The 20,156-nt window shown below is 58.9% G+C and overlaps 1 protein-coding gene and 1 long non-coding RNA gene across 3 annotated transcripts; one reads left to right on the forward strand and one right to left on the reverse strand.

The window, feature by feature from the left end:
* Nucleotides 1-226: 226 nt before the first annotated feature.
* LOC309665603 lies at nucleotides 227-3,232 on the reverse strand. 2 transcript variants are annotated; one of them, XR_014266565.1, is made up of 3 exons: nucleotides 2,762-3,232; nucleotides 1,035-1,125; nucleotides 227-954 (listed from the first exon to the last, which is right to left on the reverse strand). It is a non-coding gene; the product is annotated as an uncharacterized lncRNA (long non-coding RNA). The 2 variants fall into 2 exon arrangements; XR_014266566.1 differs by having other exon boundaries at nucleotides 227-1,125.
* A 3,642-nt stretch (nucleotides 3,233-6,874) lies between these two features.
* On the forward strand, nucleotides 6,875-20,156 carry AQP1 (aquaporin 1 (Colton blood group)). Its single transcript, XM_082472625.1, has 4 exons — nucleotides 6,875-7,344; nucleotides 16,885-17,049; nucleotides 17,341-17,421; nucleotides 18,096-20,156. Exons 1-4 carry the CDS (start codon nucleotides 6,955-6,957, stop codon nucleotides 18,273-18,275), a joined length of 816 nt encoding a protein of 271 aa, XP_082328751.1. The 5' UTR covers nucleotides 6,875-6,954; the 3' UTR covers nucleotides 18,276-20,156.

Below are 20,156 nucleotides of genomic sequence, written 5' to 3' on the forward strand. Positions count from 1 at the left end.
CGCAGCTCAGCCCAGGAATACGCCTTACTGGTCAGAGGGGTCAGTCTGAGCACAGCTGGAGCATGCGCATCTCAGCCCGCCCTGACTACTGCCCTTGGCCGTGGTAGCAGTGGTGATGGCCATGGTGGTGCTCCAGGCCGCATTATGATGTTTGTGGGCCCTAGATTCTTTTGTTTTTGTGGGCCCCTTCCTCCATAAAAAAATATTAAAAATGAAACTTTACGACTAGGGGAATATAAAGAAAAATATATTAATCCTGGTGATGAGGTGAGTGAGAACAGTGCAAACACAGTGCAAGAGGAATTTCCCTAAAGCCCTGGAACCTGCAGCACCGGAGCAGTCCCACTGCAGGGCCCAGAGGGAGCACAGGGTGGCACCGGGCCGCACCTGCTCCCGCTGCTGGAACCCAGCTGGGGTGTGCTCGCAGGAAACACCGAAGAGCCTGCCAGGTTCTGGCCCTGAGATGCGCCCAGCTGTCCCAGCGGTGGGGACCAAAGGAGGCGACGGCACCCGGCACTGGGGATGAGAGCACGGGGTGGCCAGCCAGAGCAGGGTCTGGCAGCCGGGATGGTTCTCAGGAAGAGGCAGAGCCCTGGGAGATGTAGTGAAGACTAGCAGAGGCAGTGGGACCCGCAGGAGGGCAGGGAGGCCCCGTGGCCAGATGACACGGGGGCATGCAGGAGAGGGCTGGAGCAGGAGGGCAGGGAGCCTAGAGTCCCTGCCTGCGGGACTTGCAGTGCCCACCTGGACACCCCCTCTGGGGACGGTGGCCACAGGTGAGGGCTGGGATGGGACAGGGGCAGGGGAGCATAGAAGGTCCCGCCTGCCCACCGCAAAATACCTTCCAGCTGCCCGGGCACTTTTCTGAGTCCTCACTGGAGCCCGAGGAGTAGGTGGTCTCTTGTCCAGCAGAGGAGGAGGAGGAAGAGGCTGGGCAAGGCTGACAGACCAGGCCTGGGCAGGAACGAGAACACCTGGACTCCAGTCCTGGCTGCACCCTGACCCACCAAAGAACCTCGGGCACGTCACCTCACCTCTATAAGCTTCCGTTTCCCCGCGTGCAAAATGAGGGCATCAGATCCCATGCTCTCTGACCCCTTCTCCCAAGTCTTGCTGCTTTATGATCTAACAAGGCAAAGACAGGAGACTTTTGAGGGCCCAGGGCAGGAGGTGGGTAGGGGTCTCGGAGAGTCGAGTGGAAGCTGCAGTGACAGCCAGGCCAGGGGAGAGGGGAGCGCCCTGTGTGTGGCCAGGGTGAGGAAAGGCTCCAAACCCTGGTACCCAGTGCGCCGAGGCCGGCTCCAGGTGGAACCCCCTGTCCTGCCTATCTCCCCTCAAGGGTGTGGTTAGCAGCTTGGGACAAATGCCACCACTAGCGTTTTCTGGAAATGAGAGATGCCTCCCTCCTCTCCCGCAGGGCAGGGCTGGGGAAAACGTGACCTCACTCCTTCTTAGAGGGCCTCCTCCAGTCCCAGCAGAGCTGGGGGTGGGGCAGGGGCAGCCCTGTGTCCTCAAGGTGCCCTCATTCAGGCCTAGGAGCCCAGCCTGACTCTCCCAGCCAGGCTGGGGGCAGCTTCCCCACCTGCCTCTCAGGCTCCTCCTCTGTGGCATCAAGTGGAGGCTATTGCTGGGAGTTGCTAAAACATCAAGATAGAAAATCACGCTCGCCAGAAATAGGGTTGACACTGTCCCACCCTGCTGGCCGCCCCACCAAGCCTTGGTGTTATTGCTCAGGGCAGGCAGGGGGTGGTGGGGGAGGGCAGTGTGAGGAGAAATGAATGGGAGGCAGTAGTTTAGAAAATTACTAAATTGTTCCGCCTCTGGTGAATCACTGGTGGCCCGCTAAATCCGGTTTTGATTTAAGGGGGATCGTGTGACGCCTAAATGGCCAGGAGTTAGCTGTCAGACAGGGAGGAATTCACATGATTTAAGAGGTGGGTACCTTGTCTCCAGGGGGAGTCGGACAGTCAGACCGCAGATGGTTCCAAGATCATCCCGCCTGCGCCCAGCCCTGCACTCAGCTCTGCTGGGGGCACGGTGGATGGGGAAGGAGAAGACCCAGGCCCTCAGGCCCAGCCTCGCCCCCTGGGGTCAGGAGGGGACAGCCCAGGCTGGGGTGAGCTCACTGCTGTAGCTGTGGGTGCTACTGTGGAGGAGGGGTCAGAGGAGGCTGGTGCAGCGGGGAAGGAGAAGGAAGAGCGCGCGTGCAAACATCTGGGGGCAGTGAGCCTGGTGGCACGGGAGCCCGGGCCCTTGTCTGGGGCTGGGAAGGGGTGGTGACAAGTGTGCCCCAGGGTGGTGAGTGGAGAGCCTTGAGGACACGGCCAAGGAGTTGGAGTCTCTGTTTTGGTCTCTGTGCTCTGGGCCTGGGTCCCGCCTCTGCTCCCCCTCTGTGGGGGATGGCCACACCTCCCAGGAACAGTGACTTCACCCTGGTGCTAAATCCTCGCTTCTGGCGCAGGCCTCCTGGGCAGCGGGGGCAGACAGGCCCCATCCGGGCAGCCTAGATCAAGGTCAGGGTGGGATGGTAGCCAGTGCCCTGTTGAGGGGCAGAGCTGGGAGGACCAGAGGGTTTCTCCAGGAGGGGGTGTTCATTGGTTCTTCGCCACCCTCTCCAAGACCCGCAGGGACTTTGGCCCGTATTCCCACCCTCCACCAGTGCTCTCGGCCATGATTCAGAGAAGTCTGAGGGAGGAATTTGGGGAAATTCATCCAAGCTGCTGGTGGTCATGGCCAGTCAGCTGTCGGCGTCTCCTCCTACCTCAAGCTCCATCTTCCCGGTGGGCCTCCTGGGGGGAATGAAGTCATTGTTCCCCACAACTCAGACTGTGGGTGGGAAATCCCTGGCGGCCCAGAAGGGAGGGTCTGTCCCCTCCGTCCCTCTGCCCCGTGCTGCACAGAAGCTTCTGGCCAAGAGAGTGACAGCTGCGGCCACACCCATGGGCGTCCTCTCCCCACACAGCCCGAGGGCCGGATCCTTGGCCAGCATGTGAGGCTCTGTGCGTCCAGCTCTGGACGAAGCTGGGCCTCTCCCGCTGGATCCGGGTGGGGACCGGAACCAAGTGGCCCTGGAACAGCCGGCTCTGACTGGAATGCGGGTCTTGTAGACACGGCAGGAATATGGCTCGTCTGGCAAAGCGTTCGCTGAGACCGTTGCTCTGGCAGGGCCAGACAGTGCCCAGGCCCAGTGGCCTCCAGCCCCGCCTCAGGAGTTGGGGAGGGGGTAGCCTCCCTTCTTTAGCCTGGCTCAAGCCTGTGGGCTCTGGAGGCTGGGCCCACGCCGCTGCCCGTGGGAGGGCCGCGGAGCCTGCTGAGTCAGGTCGCACCGGAAGGGGAGCTGGGTGGGTGTGGTGTCCTCCACAGGGCCCGAGCTCACCGGCTGGGGGGACCACAGGGGCGGCTCTGGCCTCTCCTAGCTGCTCCGATGCTCCCTTCCCCACCAACCCCCTCGCCCCCTCCCACCCTGATTACGCAGGAACGGTGAAGATGGTCCTCTCACTCCCACCCCTCACTCATCCTAGTGCCTCCGGGGCCAGCTTCCCCTGCCCTTGTCTTTGTTCCTGGCCCAGCAGAGCTGGGGTTTCCATCTGGTACCCGGGTCCATCAGGGCCCTTCCTGATAGGCGGGCAGAGAACCAGACTGGGGTTCCTGAGTTCCCCAGCTCTGCCGTTCCTTGGCAAAGCGCTTACCCTCCAAGCCTCCCAGGGCTGTGGTGAGGATGGACCCTCAGACAAAGGCTGTTTCCTTCCTTCTTTCCCTGGTTGGCCCAGATTTGTGGCAGACCAGGGAGGAGGTGGAGGGGTTTGGGGCCTTTTTGGGTCTGGGGCTCCCCTTTCCCCATTGAAATGGCCACAGAGGCCCTTTTCCATTATGGGAGATGGCGGGTGAATGAGGTGGGCATTATTCTGGAGATGCCTGCGTTCTGATGGCGCCTCCTGGTGACGGCAGTGCCTTCATCCAAAGGAATGTAGCTATAATGGTGGCATTTAAAGCAGATGCCATGCTGACCGGGGAGAGGGGGCAGGAAATGCAGGGGTTTCGGGGGGTGTTGCCCTGAGGACCCTCGTATCATCCTGAGATTAGCAGGTGCCTGATTTGCCTGGGCAAAAGTGCTTTGTCAAAACCCCTGTGTCCCCTGTCTCCTGCCCCACTCCAGACAGACATGGCCATCCAGCAAGTACACGCTCACACACGCGTGACCCCAGCCACTCCCACAGAGCCTGCAGGCTCATGTGCTAGAAGGAGCACTTCAGGAGCTCAAGGAGCTGGGCCGCTTCGTTCGTAGCTGCCTCCCCCAGTGCCCAGAACAGTGTTTGGCCGTGACACGGGCTAAGTAATTATTTGTCGGATGAATTAGTACTTCCCAGGTGACTGTCACCCGCATGCACAGTAGCACGTGATGTGTCCTCTGCTGCCTGGGTCCTGACCTGGCCCGTGGACACTGTCACAGGGCCTGGAGCATACACAGGCCCACGCAGGCTCCGATTCTTGTCTCTGGGGTGCTGCATCCTGACACCGGCTTGAGTCTAGTGGCCCCTCCAGGGCCAGCTCTCCCCCTGCTGCCTTCCTCAGGCGCTCCTGGCTGGGTCCCAGCACCTACCACCGTCAGAACTAGTCCTGCACCAAGCAGAGGGTGTGTGCTCCTCGGTGGACAGGGAGCCCGTGGCCTGAAGGGAATGGTCCTGCTCCGGAAGACCCTGCTCTGAGGTGCGCCCCAGCCTTGCCCTCAGAGCCCTGTCTGAGGGGAAGCAAGGCCATCCGCCAAAGCCTCAGAGCGAGGGAATCCCATGGCGGAAGCTCTGGTCGGAGGCTCGGAACTGACCAGAGAACCCTTCATCACGGGGCATGGTGGCCACCAGGCCATGGGGCCAGGGTCAGGGCGTGAGGAGCCTCCTGGGGCACGGAGAGCTGAGCCAGGCCTGCCCAGAGTGAAGGATGCGGAAGAGGCTCCAGGAAGTGTCCTAGTGGGGCCGGCTCCCTCCCTTGGACGGTTAAATAAGGCACCGATTACCTCTGGGCACCGGGCTCTCTGGGCAGGCAGGGCCCGCTAGCCACCGTGCTAGCTCCCTGCCTCACATCCACCCTGTCGTGTACTTACAGACACTCAGGTGCACACATCTCCCCCACCCCTAACCCGGTGGGCCTCCTGCTCCCGGCAAACACCGAGCTGATCTCTGGGGGGTCATCGCCAGGGGGAGGGCAGCCCTGGTGCGCTGCAGCCAAGCAGGACGGAGGTCAGTGGGGTCTAGCGTCATCTTCTGCAGATGGTCCCTGGACACACACAGAGCTCAGAGAAGTCCTTCCCCTCACTGGGCCTCATCTTCCCACCTGTAAAATGGGGAGAAGCCAGCATTCTGGTGCAGGGCTATGGTAAGGCAGGCAGGGGAGGGAGGAGAGGGCAGGGGAGGGAGGAGAGGGCCGGGGAGGCCCCTCCCTCCTGGGCCCAACCTCGCCCAGGACCCCACCTGGCTCCTCTTCTCACAGAATAATGTGCAGCAGGCTGGTGGCCTGGGTCTCCTGACCAGGCTCCTGGCCCAGGAGTCCAGTTTCTTTCTGAGTTCATTGGCTGCCGCTGGGCCTCTGGCATGGGGATGCACGGGGCACAGGTGGATTGCAGGGCGGGGTCTGCAGAGCAGCCCCTTCCCCTCCCCCTGCTCGGGGTGTTGTCTGCCCCCCTGCCCCCCACCTCCCCTCTGCTCGCTCATCTTTCTCTTCTGGATTCTTGCCTCTGGGTCCAGTCCTGTGTCCCCTCCTTCCAGTTTGTCTCTTCACCCTCTGCGCTCTCTCTCTGTCTCTCTTCCTCAGCCCTGACCCGTCTCCCTGTCTCTGTCTGGGGATCTATCCCTTTCACTTCCACTTTTGCTGATTCTACTTCTCTCTGTCCTTCCTTCTCTCTCTGTCTCTCTTCCTGTCTCTCTCTCTCTCTCCTTTTCTTCTTCCTTTTCTGTCCGTGTCTCTCTGCCTCTCCCTTTCGTGCTCCCTCCTTTTCTCCCCCATCTCTCCTTCCCAGGCTTTCCAGTCTCCAGGTTAGGCTGCCATTCCTTCTGTCTCCCCCGTGTTCTGCCAGCTTGACAGTCTTTGAGAGGAAAGTCCTCACCTGCCCTCATCTTCCCACACCTGCCCCAAAATCATTTGCTCAAATTGCTTCAGAAGCTGGAGGGCTCCCAGCATGGGGGCCTCGCAAATTCTTACTGATCTCAGGCCTGCCCTTGACCACACAGAGTGGAGGGTGGTCCACGGACAAGCTCTCTGCACCCTCTGATGCCTCCGTGTCCCCATCACCTGAGGCCTGGCCGGTGGGGCTGGGGGCTCTGGGCCATTCCTACAGTGACATCCAGTGGCCAGGTCTGGGCCAGGTGTGGGAGGCCCAGACTGCCCCTGGGGACCCCTGGGCCTGTGGACTCCAGACTAATGTCACTCTGAGGCGGGATGGGGATGCCAGGCCAGCAGTGTCATGGTGCCCGCCTCCAAGAGGGCAATGTCTACCTGCTGAACCCAGGCGCTCACCCCGCCCCATCCATCTGGAGCGCCTGGCTTTGTCCTCGGGCACCCCCTGAGCTTTGCACACAGGGCGGGGACACCTGGATTTCTCTGGCCCTCTGAGCGGGGCCAACTTGGAGGAATTTCTCAAAGCCTATTAGAGCAGTGGCTGCCTCCTGCCTGCCTCCTCGGGCTGGGCAGGGCTGAGGGCGGAGGAAAAGAGGGAGGGAGGGGAGAGAGGAGGAAGGGAAAAGAAGTTGGCAGGCTGACAGCAGAGCTGTGTCTGCATCCATCGCTGAGAGGAGGCCCATGCGGTGTGGGGCGGGCCACGAGCAAGGAGAGGCCTTCCTCCCTTTGTGCTCCCCCCTTCTCCTCCCCCCAGGGTCCTATAAATAGGCCCAGCCCGGGCTGTGGCTCAGCTCTCGGAAGGAGGCGAGCACCAGGCAGCGGTCTCCAGCCAAGCCCCCTGCCAGCATGGCCAGCGAGTTCAAGAAGAAGCTCTTTTGGAGGGCGGTGGTGGCCGAGTTCCTGGCCATGACCCTCTTCATCTTCATCAGCATCGGTTCTGCCCTGGGCTTCCAGTACCCGATAAAGAGCAACCAGACGACAGGTGCCGTCCAGGATAATGTGAAGGTGTCACTGGCCTTTGGGCTGAGCATTGCCACGCTGGCCCAGAGCGTGGGCCACATCAGCGGAGCCCACCTCAACCCGGCTGTCACGCTGGGGCTCCTGCTCAGCTGCCAGATAAGTGTCCTCCGGGCTGTCATGTACATCATGGCCCAGTGCGTGGGGGCCATCGTCGCCACTGCCATCCTCTCGGGCGTTACCTCCTCCCTGCCCAACAACTCGCTCGGCCTAAACGCGGTGAGTGCGGTGGCCCCAGGCTCTGGGGACTCAGTGCTGAGGCGGCGCTGGTCTCATCCTCCGCCCATTGTGCAGATGGGGACACTGAGGAACAGAGAGGACAAGAGGTTGCTGGAGGTCATGCAGAGTTGGGACTGGAAGTCAGCTACGCCTGCCATCCAGAGCCTGTTTCCTGCCAGGCACTGTGGGGAACTGAGACCCAGCATAATGGTCTTGCCCATGTCCCCTGAGGGCCTCTGTTGTGGGGAATAAGCTAACAGTTGGGCCAGCAGTTCCTCGCCCCTGGGCTGTGGTTTCTTGTCCCGCCACTCCCCAGCCCTGCCTGTGCAGCAGCTCTCTCCCTGTGCAGCCTGGACCCTGGGGACACCCTGCGCGCTGTCCCCAGCCTCCCTGCACCACCTGCCCGGCATGTTCTGCAGCTGGTCACACAGTCCTGTGTGAGCAGGACTCCCCTGGAGGGGGGTCACTCAAGCTTCCATGCAGCCACACAGGTCCCCCAAACACACTGCCTTCAACGAAAAAGCTCCTCTTGCTCTTCTGGCCCCGGGGATGAGACAAAGATGGGGGGTGAAAACACTTTCTGGACAGCCTGCAGGTGGCTTTCCTGGATTACAGCAAGAGGGGCGGCGGGGGGGGGGGGGGTGGAGCGGGCGACACCTTGCCTCCTATCTGGGTCCACTTTCTGTCACCAGACACAGAGAGGTGTGGCGCGTGTGTTTGTGTCTGTGAACGGTGTGTGCACGTGGGTGCCGGCATGGGTCTCCAAGTCTGTGGCAGCTGGCTCCACTACTTCTGGAAGTGTGTCTGTGAGCACGTGAGTGCTGCTGTGTGAGCGTCCCCGGGGGTGCGTGTGTCCCTGCGTGCGCCCACCGCTCGCGGCTTGAATGGGGCCTGGCCTGGGGGCACTCATGAGAAGCAGATGTGGGGGACTGGGTAGGAGCTGCGGAAAAGAATTCCTCCCGGGCCGCTTAGCACAGCTAATTGGCCGTTGGCGGCAGCTGCCTGCTGTCGCGGACCTGGGCTTTTCCAGACCCTCAGCCAAGTGCAAACTCAGACCTAGCTTGGGCCACAGCAGGGGGAAATTTGGCCTGAGAGGCTGAGTAAGGCTTGGAGGAGGTCTCAGAGCACCCGAGGGGGTGTTTCCACAGGGAGGGAGAGAGGCAAAAGAGCAGAGAGGAGGAAGCAAGTCAGGTCGAGACTGGCAGGGCCTGGGCCGGGCAGGCCGGTGTGGGAGAGTAAGGGAGCCGGCCAGGGGCTCTGCAGAGAGAGCCGTGGGTGATTAGAGAAGCAACTGCCCTCTTGCTTCCCAGCCAAAGTTCAGATCCCGGTCCTGCAGCGGGGGGAGGCTTGGCGAGGTCTGTGCAGAGGCAGCTGGCGTGACCCTGCCAAGGAGGGATTAGCACTTCTTCTGTCACAGTGACACCTCACCCAGCCTAGGACTGAAGGTTAGCCCTGCGGCCTGGAGTTTAGACTTTAGTCGGGGAAGATGTGGTCACGGTGGATGTAAGGCCCTCCAGGCCTGTCTCTCCAGTGGGGGCAGAGCCGGGTGACTTCGGGGAGTGCGCACTGGGTAGGGTCAGGATCACCTTGGGGCTCAGCTGGGCACGATGGGGATTGGGAATGGGTCCTCCTAGGGGAGGAGTTGAGTCTCCCTGGGCCTTCTGGCCCCCTCTTGACCTTCCCTCTCAAGGGACAGGCAGGACAGGCATCTGCTGGCCGACTTTGCTCTCTCACGTGGGCATCCCAGGCAGACTCGAGGAGGGCAAGCACCTACCTCTGTGCCATCTTGATCTGGCCACACCCTGCCTTAGTGTCCCTTTCCCTCGCAAGGCTCCATTTTCCAAAGTCACCCCAATACCTGAGCTGGATGGGTCGCAGAAGGGGGAGAAAAAGGGGCCCAGCCCTGGGCGGGGAAGCAGGCAAGTTGGGTTCAAGGCCTGGCTACTGCTAACTTGTTGAGTTTTCTTGGAGTTGAGAACGCTGAGCCTCCAAGAGGGGACCTAGGTCTCTTGATATCTCTTGGCCACACCCATACTACTAACAAGCTTACTTTGTGGACTTGAGTTTATCACTCTTCCCAGGAAGGTCTGCCTAACAGGAGCCCAAGAGGGGCCATGCTGAACAGAAGGGCACTGAGGGCTGTGGTAGGGGCCCAGGGACTGCCCTGGCCACACCATGGAAGTTTGGGGTCCAGAAGCACAAGTCCTGGGCTGAAGAACAGGAAAGGGGTCCAGAACACTGAACCTGGGATCTGAAGAGACCTGGCAGGTGGCCTCAATACCTCAAGAGGGGCAGAGACCAGCCTACACAGGTGACACACTCTTTCCTCCAGGCTCTGGGGGAGGCTCCCACAGCCCCTTGAGTCCTGAGCCCCACCCCAGCCCAAACCCATTGTTGGCATGGAGATTTCCAAGGAAAATAGGGAAAGAAGTGGCAGGAAGTGGTTGGAATGAGTCAGGGGGTATCCCCCGGGGACATTCTGGGGACAACTTTCTCCTCACTGAGTCAAGGCTCAGGATGTGCCCCAGAGGGACCAGGGACCTCTATCCAGCCTGGCGCATCCTGGCTAGTTCTCAGAGCCAAACCCTGATTTTGTTCCTAGAGTGAGAGGCTCAGAGGCAGGGGTCGGTGCCAGGTCTGCCCTGCCCTAGCTCAGCTACTAATACCCTGTGTGATTTCATGCAAGCAAGCTTGTCTGTGTGGCCCCAGCTCCCATCTGTGGAGAGGGGAGATCGCAAGGTATGGCTGGGCTCTGGGAAGTCGAAGATGCTCCTGAACCTTAGAATCTGGACCATTCGCCTGCTCTTTTCCCTCTTCCCCTCTCTGGCTTGCTCACCCTATAAACGTGACTGTCACTGCTGCAGACTGAATGCAGGGCTGAGTCAGCCCAATCCCTGCCCTGGGAAGCCCATGGTCCTGTGCAAGATAAGCCTGGTGCACATCTGTCCGTGATAGGGGGCAGGAGGCCGGTGCGATAAGAGGTATCAGGGCACCTGGGAACTTCTGACTTTGAGCTGTGGTGAGGGCCAGGAGGGCTTCAGGGAGGAGGTGCCATGAGAGCCTGAATGTGAAGACTCCGGGGTGGGGGGAAGGGGCGTCTAGGTAGAGGAGGTCATGTCCTGAGAGTTGTGGGGTGTGGCTGACGGGGGGTCATGGTGGGAGGCTGGAGCTCTGGAGAGAGGTGAGGGCTCAGGGTTCAGGCCAGTGTCTACCTGCATCCAAGAGGGGACTGGATGCCAGGCCATCCAGAGCCTCTGATTTCAGCCCCTTCGGGGGCTCAGGCAGAGCGCACACTCCCTTATTTGGGGGTCTTTTCTCAGCCCCATTGATTCTGGGCCTGACTGCCTGGGGACTGTTTCTACATGGTGCATCCAGGGCCTGCCTTTAGCCCCAAACTTCCCACTTCCCCAGTTTCCTGGGCCTCAGTTTCCCCAGCCACAGAATGAGAGCGCCCCCGTCTCCCTAACCCCCCCTTCCCCATGCCACCGGTTCTTCCAGAGTTGAGGGCGCTCGGCCTCCCCCAGAGCTGGGGGTGGGCTGGGGGAAAGGGAAGCCAGTTTTCCGACGGCCCTGCCCAGGGAGGGGGCTGGGGGCTGGGTGGTGATGCCACTGATGGGACATATAATTACTGTTTCCAGCCAGAACCAGATGAGGGGGAGGGCACAGAGCGGGGCAGGAGCTTTGTGGTGGAGACTTCCCTTACCACGGAGAATTCTTAGGCTCTTTCCCCCGTGAGAGCCCTCGGAGCAGCCCTGCCCGCCCCATGTTGCCCACCCTGACGCCTGGCCCTAGCCAGGGCACGTTGTGGGAATCCTCATGTGAAGGAGCTACGCTCTGAGAGGGGACATGGCCCGCCGGGTTCCCTCGGTCTAAGGGGACTTGCCTTGACTCCCCCGTCCCCAGGTCACAGCCTCCCCTCACACCTGGAGCCTTTAGCTCACTGCAGGCCAATCCCACGCTGTCTCTCCCCAACCTGATCTCAGGCCCAAGTAGTGGTCCGCGCTTTCTCTGGGGCCCCGCCCAGCAGGGGTGCCTTTAGCCTTACCCACCAGGGCTTTCCCCAGGCAGGTCGAACATGCCCCCTGCCTCGCCTTGAAGACTAGTTTGGGCAAGCTTTCCTGGGGACACAGGGAGCCCTTGGTTCTTGCTGGCAGAGCCCCCCTGGGGGGCCATGGTCCTTGCCCTCTGGAAGCACCGATGGGTCTGGGGTCTCCTGAATGGGCGTGGGCTGAGCCCACATACCTGCAGGTAAGGGCAAGGAAACGTTGTCCTGGCCCAGGGTCCCCTCAGCCAGAGCCTCTCTCTGGGGTCCAGAGGGGCTCCTTACCCACGGTGGTGCCCAGGGGGTAAGTGAGGGGCTGTCTTTACACAAGCAAGGAGCTGCAGTCCAACGGGCAAGCGCACCCTGAGGCTGGAAAACCTCAACTCAGAAGAGGGTAGAAAAGGCTGGGAAATGCCCATTCCTATGAGCACTTCCTTTCAGTGCGTGAAATCCCACCATTGGGACAACCAGAGGCAGGTGTCTGCTCAGTGTAAAGAAAGACGCTTTTTTTTAAAAAATTGGGGAAGGGCAGCCTCCAAGTCAATAAGCTCCCTGTCATCAGGACTGTGCAAGCAGGGTCTGTCAGGCAGCCGGCTGCTCTGGGGCGTGTGTCTGTGGAGGGCATCGGGCGGTTACAGGTGGGTGGGAGGTCCTATAACAGGCTCCGTGCCATATGGAGACCAGCGGTTCAGATGGCCATGTGAGAATCCTGCACTCGGCATCCTGGCCCGGAGGGTGACCGCAGGTCTTGGGGGCCGGGGTCCCACGTCAGGTGGGGAGGAATCCTGGACAAGGTCTGGGGCTAGAATCTGGGCTGAGGCCTCTATTTTACTGGTAAGGAAACCGTGGCCCACAGAGGCATGGAGACGTGCCTAGGCTGCACAGCAGATGATGGCAGGCAGGACCCCCCAGCCTCCAGCCTCCAACCCTTGATTATCTCTGCTGCTCCAAATTGCACACATTTATGCTGCACCAGTACACACACGTGCACTCACACACGCAATGGTACATGGCACACGGGCACACATACATGGGCATGAAGCACACTCTCAAGCCTGGGTGGTTCCACTCAGGCCCTGGGACCCTAGGAGGGTACGGGGAGGGTGGTCCTCAATGGAACCTCTTCCTTTCCCGGGCAGGAGGGCAGGGCTGCCCTGAAGTGAGGAAGGGAAGAGGAAGCCGTTGCTTTGTGTATTGTTTCTTGTCAGGAAGATGAAATGGCTTCTGGGAGCAAATAAAGAGCTCTTTGAGACCTGCCTCTCTCTCTTACTCAAGGGGGCTTCCTTCCCTTCTCCTCCGTCCGCAGCCAGTAGTGGCACTTGTGTGTGGGAGTGCAACACACAGGGACAGGGTGACACACTCAGAAATGCATCAGACACACAAGATGAACATCTAGGGCCACACAGAGAGCCCTGCCCCAGCCTCCGCGAAGCCCATCTCCATAAGAGATGGCACCCTGCGTGATAAGGATTTTCAGAGACAGTTGAGATGCATCTGGCCGATACATGATTAGTTTATCTGAATGTCCCATGTGGGCTGAAAAAGAGGGTATCTTCTCAAATATGGAGGTGCAGGGCTTATGCATTTTCCTTAAATCAAACTTGTTAATTGTGTGGTTCAAATCTTCCCTGTTCATGCTATTTATATTTTTTGACTCTTCATTCCATCAGTTTCTAAGAGAGGGTTGTTAAACCCTTTCACTCTGGTAGTGGACTGATCATTTTCTTCTTGTAATTCTGTCAATTTTTGTGTCATATATTTTTAGGTTGTATTGTTTAGTGCGTACAGGTTGAGAACTTTTGTAACTCTTGGATAGACTTTTTGTTTACTTATTGTCTAATAAACCTCTTAATGTCTAATGAAAAAGAAAAGGAAAGAGTCACACCTGGACACATGTGGTCACCCACAGATACCAATCTACAAAGACACACAGAGGCACACAAAGCCGTGGGTCCTCAGAGGCACGTGCATGCCAGAACAGTCATGGAGGGGTGACGTTGGGGGGCTCACCGATGCCCCCCTCACTGGGAGTGCTGAGTGCTAGAGGCAGTGGGTGTGTGGGGCAGGCCTCAATGTCTTCCCTCCCCTGTTCTTTGAGAGTGGATGCCCAGAGCCACAGCCGGGCCTGGCTCTGGGACCTGCTGTTCCCCAAGGGTGGGACGCCATGGTGCCCAGGCCAAGCTGGGGCCCTGGCCCTTAGAAGCTACTTTGGTCATCCTGCCCATGGGCAGTGGGGAGTGTTCCAGGCCCATTCCTGGAGAGGTCAGCCTTGTGCCACCCTGGTGCCTGGGACACCCTGGCAGCTACAGAGCATCTTCTGCCAGCTCCTCAGGCCAAGCTGGGAATCGTCAGGACCCTTAGCCCAACCTGTGGGTAGCCAGCACCTTGGCCTGTGAATGTGGGTGGCACAGACCCCCAGAGCAAGGATTCTGACTTTGCTCTCTCCTTCCTGGGCCTTGGCCTCCTTGTCTGTCATCTCACAGAGCCTTGAGCAGGCTGCCCTGCAAGGTCCACAGAGACCAATGACTGGCCTGTGGTCTCCCAGTTAGAAAGCAAATGAACCAGCCCTGCCAAGCTCCAGAGGGCTTCCCTGGCTGCCTCTAGAGAGGGTGGAAATGCTAGAAAATTAGCATCGTCTGCTACTTCTGTCACCACACAGCGAGCGTCCCCTTTGAGGTCTGGGCGGGGAGATGAGAAGGTGTCCCCATTCTGTCCCCACCGAGCTCCCAGGCCAGGGGGTCTGAGGCACCCACACAGGAGGCAGAAAGGTTACTTCTCTGCAAGATATGCAGGCCGTTCAGTGAGGGCTCGGCAGAGTGGCAGCAGATGTTAATTCTAGCCAGGGACCCAAGAAAACTTCTTGGTGCTAGTGGAGTCTGAATTGGGCCTTGAGAGTGGGCTTCAATGGGTTTGATACAAAAATGGAGAGCTTGCATCTTTCTGATGCTTTAACTAAATGTGTGGATTTTTCTGTTTTTTATACTTGTGTTCAGAAAATTGTTACTTTTTTTTTTTTTGGGGGGGGGCTTTCATCAGTGAAATATAAGACCTGGACTGGGCAAAACTACCTGGGGATGTGCAAACATTTTTTTTTTTTTGACTGGGATTAACCCTATTTAAGCAATTGTGTCAAATTTAATAGGTTGTAAACAGGAACATAGGGTCTGAATTTTTACTTGCTCTTTTCTGGACATCAAGTTTCAACAGACCTTTAACTATCCCTTCCGATTTTGAGTTATCAGGGTTTTTTTTCAGATGTAGGTAACACAAGTGCTTTGGCAGTTGAAAGAGCGGAGGTCATAGACATGGAAGCAATCAGGGGAATCTTCCTGCTGCTGGTGGTAGTGGTAACAGGTTTGGGGAGAGGAAGGTTACTAACCCATGTGGTTCTGGGCAGTCAGGTTCTAAGGGCTCTGGGCAGCTAGGAAAGGGTACATCCTAGGGTTCCCAGGGCAGGTGTCACTTCCTGTGGACAGGTCATGGCACCAGGCCCCCTGCTCTGCTCACTTTGCATGAAAAGTGGTGTCCTTGGGCAGAGCAGGGGCTGGGATGCTCAGACCTGGTTAAGAATGGGTGTGGGGGGGAGATGAGCTTGCCCAGACCACATCTGTGAGGAGAGTGTGGTGGGGATGGGGAGTAAGAAGCAGGAGCCACTTAGAGCAATGGCTCCATTAATCAGTGTGGAGGGGCTGGTTTCAGGACTCCTGCCAGCTAGCAATTATGCAGACCCTGGAGAGCAAAGGAGAGAGCGTGAGGAGGAGCCCTGGACTTCCTGAGCGCTCAGACGCGGAGGGTAACAGCAGGTGTGAATGTGATGGGCATTGGTACAAGCTGCCCGTCCTCACCAGCCTCGCCTCCAAGGAGCCTGTTCCGGCTCCAGGGAGGCCTCACTCCCATCTCCACACTCGTGGGCAGCAGAGCCTCTCCCCTTCTGCCTGCCCCTCAACCCCATTCCTGGGGATGAGATGAGAAAGAGCCCGAACAAAGCCACAACCACTATCCTGATCCCTCCTGCCTCTGCAGCCCTTCCCAAATGCCCCCAAGACTGTCCCCACAGCCTTAGAACCTCTGGCCTCTCTGGAGAATGGGAAGGGAAATTTAGATCTATTTTACAGATGGGGAAACTGAGGGCCAGAGAGGGCGGAGACCATAGTCATGGTGCCAGCAAATAGGAGAGCAAGGACCTGAACTCAGTGTTTCTGCCTCCACAGCCCCACATTGGGGTGTGAAGAAAACTGGGTATTGCCCAGACGGCTGGCTGAGCTGAGGGGCTGCAGCCCTGGGGTCGGCCAGGAAAGGCCCAGAGCTGGGGCTGCAACACAGGGGAGGGGATGTGAGTCACTTTCCCTGTGACCCAGGGCTGCAGACAAAGGCGGGAAGAGAATTGTTCTTGTAGGATGGCCTCAGGGTGGGGCTGAGAAAACCTCTGGATGGTGGTGGAGTGCCCTCCACCTAGGACTCTGCAAAATGCCCTGTGGCCTTGGGGACAGCCCCACTCCCCTACCCTCCGGATGAGACTTCAAGTTCAGTCTTATTTGGACATACCAGCCTGGGAGAAGGCAGCCTCCTGGCCACATCCAGGCATCTTTGTGGGGGGGCTTGTGCTGACATGGCCCAGCTCCCCTGTGTGGGCATATCTGGCCCCTGGGACCCTCATGTGCGGGAAGGTGCAGGGGCTCCCTGGGGAGGGGTCTCCCTGGTGCAGCTGCAGAGGGAGGGCTCCGGTGACCTCACAGCAGCTCCCATTCCCTTCTTTTTCCATGAGTCATGTTTCTAAAAGTGGCCCAGGAGCAAGTGGGAGCCAGACGGTGGTGGTGCGGCCCGCGTGGCCAGAGAGAGGGAGGGGCTCTGGGCCAGGAGGGACAGGGAGGGGGCAGATAGGGAGGGCAGGGCTCAGAGGAAAAGAGACACTGGACCAGGGGAGAGACAGACAGAGGTGGGGAAGGAGACAGAGGGTGGGGATGCAAGGGATGTAGGCTCAAGGGTGAGAAGGACACAGGGAGCTGTGGCCAGCTAACTGAGGAAGGCCCTCCCCATCTTTGGGAATTTTAGATGCAGCAGAGGATGGGGGGGAATGTTCAAGCCTTTTGGAGTAAGAAGCAATGTCTCCAGCTGGGCCCTGCCACCCATTTTCTTCTCTTCTTTAATTGTCCCTGAATGTCCCTAAACATCTCCTCCTATGTCTAGGGCTCACCTGTCACCTATGGCCTTGGTACCCCCAGGGTACCACGGCCTGGATGTAGCTGGATGCAGAAGCCCCGCCCCCCAGCAACCCCAGGCCTCTCTGGCCTCCAGAGAGAGTGCCACAGTGTTTAGGCCAAGCTGGCGCTTCCTCAACAGGTGTGGGAGGGGACAAGGTCCACTAATGGCTGTATGTGCTTGAGTGTGGCCTTGCCAGGGGCTGATGTGATGGGCTCTGAAGGCACTGAGGGTCTGGCCCTGGGTGCCCGGGCCTGGGGGCCCTGGGACGCAGTTCTTACTGCCCCTCTCCCTTACAGCTGGCCCCTGGTGTGAACTCGGGCCAGGGCCTGGGCATCGAGATCATCGGCACCCTGCAGCTGGTGCTGTGTGTGCTGGCCACCACGGACCGGAGGCGCCGGGACCTCGGGGGCTCGGCCCCGCTCGCCATCGGCCTCTCTGTGGCCCTGGGGCACCTGCTGGCCGTGAGTGGGGGACCTTCCCCGGTGGCGGTGGAGGTGGGGAGGGCGGAGCCAGGCTGTTGTGGTGTCCTGTCAGGACAGTGGGTGGGACCCCAACAGGGCTCATGTCGTGGGGTGGGGGGACCGCCTACCTGGGAGAGGAAAGCACAGGGACCTCCTGACCATCTTTCTGGGTCTGTCACTTGTCTGTTTCCTCTCTGGTCCTCTCTCTCCGTGTCACCCTCTCTCTCCCTCTCCCTCTGTCTCTGTTTCTGTGTCTCCTCCCCTGTTGCCCCCGCCCCTTCCCCCTCACAGATCGACTACACAGGCTGCAGTATTAACCCCGCCCGGTCCTTCGGCTCTGCGGTGATCACGCGCAACTTCCAGGACCACTGGGTAAGGGGTCGCAGGGCTGCCCCGTGGAGGTGGGCGGGAGGTTTTGGTGCCTTATGGAAGACCCGCCCCCATCCTGTGACATTATGTCCCATCACAGAGGCTCTGGGAGATGGCCAGGGTGGAGGAAATAGGGCAGCTGAGACCTGAGATGAAAGGGCCGGTGGGCTCACGCCTCGGGTGACGTAGGCCAGCCTCCCGTCCCAGCTCAGACCTGCCCCATGTCGACCCAGTGCCTCTTGGTGCCTGTGTTTCCCGAGCTGGGAGGTGCGGGTGTGGGAGTGCCTGCTTCCCGCCCAGTTCAAAGGTCTCAGCACCTGTAAGCTGAGCACGACACAGAGTCAGTGCCCGAGGGATTTAGCTGTTCCCACTGTTGCTGTTTCTTTTCCAGGCTGCTTTTGATCAAACCAGACTGTCTCTGGGGCCTTTTCAAAGCTGGGGAGGGTGGGGCAGTGGCCACCCTCAAGAAGGGGCTGGTCTGACCACGCCAGGCACCGAGGCAGGGAGACGCCCACTACCAGAGTCCTGCCTTGGGCCAGTCATGGGGGCCCAGGAATGGGGATGCTGGGGTTCAGGCACGGGTGGGAGGGAAGCCAGGTGGTGGCGTGGTGCAGCAGGGGCCTCAGGGTAAGCAGGTCCCATCAGACGCCCTCTGAGCACGTCTGCTCTGTTCCTAGATTTTCTGGGTGGGGCCGTTCATCGGAGGAGCCCTGGCCGTGCTCATCTACGACTTCATCCTGGCCCCGCGGAGCAGCGACCTCACAGACCGCGTGAAGGTGTGGACCAGCGGTCAGGTGGAGGAGTACGACTTGGATGCCGACGACATCAATTCCAGGGTGGAGATGAAGCCCAAATAAGGGGGCCTGGCCCAGGCATCCATGTGGGGGGAGGCAGGGGCGGGTGGAGGGAGGGGAGGGATGAAATCCGTATTGTAGACACTCTGACAAGCTGGCTCAGTCACTCCCCAAAGATCCGCAGGACCTGCATAGTCAAGCCTGATTTGGGGCTGTTTCTATCACCTTCTTTCTCTTTCTCTGTTTCCTGGCCTCAGGACTTCCTGGGGACCAAGATTTTCCAATTACCCACTCCCTTGAAGTCACAGAGGAGGTGAAAGAGAGGGACCCACCTTGCTAAGTTGTCCCCTCAGAGTGTGATGGGAGGTGTGCCAGGTAGTCCCCCCTCATCCCAAAGTTGCTCACCAACTCACCTGCTGCAGGTGCCTGGGGCTCCACTGTGATTGCTTTGTGCCTTTGGGCATGGCCCTCTATCCTGTAAAGTGCACTTGCCCCCAAGGATGCTCTGATGGGGAAAAGATCCCAGCAGGTGCAGTGGTAGGGGCAGGTGGCAGACAAGCCTCGTCCTTGCGACCTGGCTCACTTCCAGGGCCCCCCTAGATGTGCTGCATGACCTTGCGAAGGTCTCAATCTTGGGGCCCCAGTGATCCCGTCTGTAAAGTTGCAGGGACAGGGAAAGCTATATGGGCCTGAGGCCCCTCTCTAGGATTCTATAAGTGTAGACACACTGCAGGTTCTGGAAGGTGTAGTCTGGACCAGTGCTGCTTCTTCCACTTGCCAAGTATATAGTTGTACCTACACACCTATGTGAACACGTGTACATAGGCATACATGTTTCAAAGCAAAGAGCAGCAGACCATCCAGCCATTGGAAGTTCCTGTTCCTGGGGGGAGCAGGTCTGATAGTGGTTCCACTGGACAGAGGCTGCTCTTGTAGAATGAAGGTCATTTAGAGGGCGAGGGAGGAATGCCCATATTCCTTCACTGAGTTGTAGTTGATCTTTTCCACCTATCACTGCATCACCTCCGTCATTATTTGGTTCTTCACTTTCTCCTGCCAGTGCAGACACAGGTCACCATTATGCAGGTGCGTTTACTAAAGGGCACTTGGTCATCTGAAGGTTATCAAGCCTGAGGACACATGACCGTGATTCGGATCAGCCCTCGGCGGCAGATGCCCTTGTTGGACACTTGGGGGTGCTTCTAAACCCCCAGCTGATCCCAAGGGAGGAGGAAGAGCAGATTCCCTCCTTATTCCTGAGCTCCTGTTTGGAGGCATTGGGGGCAGCTGGGTGACCTGTACAGGCTGCCCAGGTCATAGTCTTCCCTCCTCTTTTATCTGGAGGGGAGAGTTGGTCTTGACCTGAGGAAGTAGCTATGGCTGCAGCCCAAGGACAATTCAGAGCACAGTCTGTTTGGGGGCAGCTATCTACACAGTCTATTCAATTCCACCAGGGTCAGAGCAGGTCTCCCTATGTGCCTGTGGCCATGATGGTGACAAAAACTGAGAGACACAATACACAGGTATCTAGAAGCAGCAGGATGACCAGGAGACCCTTAATGGTCATGACCCATCATGATATCCACACACTCCCTTCTCCATTTCCTAGCAAAAACCTCTAGCCCATTTAATAGATAAACTGAGGCCCAAGGACCCACAGCTAGATAATGATTTGGCCAGGCCTAGCAGCCAGGACCATGTCTCTGGCTGCTCCCTGGACTGTGAGACTGGTCCCTCTCAGTCCCAGCTTCTGCATTTCTGCCTGGGCAATGGCCAGGGGCCAGGAGGGATGAGGGTTGTGCTGGAGGGGAGAGGGGCACAGACCCATCCTGTCCTGTTCTGGCTGCTGCACACCAGAACCCTGCATCTGTCTGCTCTGCATATATATCTCTTTGGATTTGGAATTTCATTATATGTTAAGAAAATAAACAGTAATATAAGTCA

The sequence above is a fragment of the Balaenoptera physalus genome (genome assembly GCF_965194825.1).
Source record: "Balaenoptera physalus genome assembly, chromosome: 8".
Classification (NCBI taxonomy): Eukaryota; Metazoa; Chordata; class Mammalia; order Artiodactyla; family Balaenopteridae; genus Balaenoptera; species Balaenoptera physalus.

Excerpts from the sequence above, each read along its gene's own strand:
- AQP1 (XM_082472625.1), top strand. The coding sequence starts at position 6,955 with ATGGCCAGCGAGTTCAAGAAGAAGCTCTTTTGGAGGGCGGTGGTGGCC. Across the intron at positions 17,050-17,340 it reads CCCTGGGGCACCTGCTGGCC|ATCGACTACACAGGCTGCAG; the intron begins GTGAGTGGGGGA and ends TCCCCCTCACAG. Across the intron at positions 17,422-18,095 it reads GCAACTTCCAGGACCACTGG|ATTTTCTGGGTGGGGCCGTT; the intron begins GTAAGGGGTCGC and ends CTCTGTTCCTAG.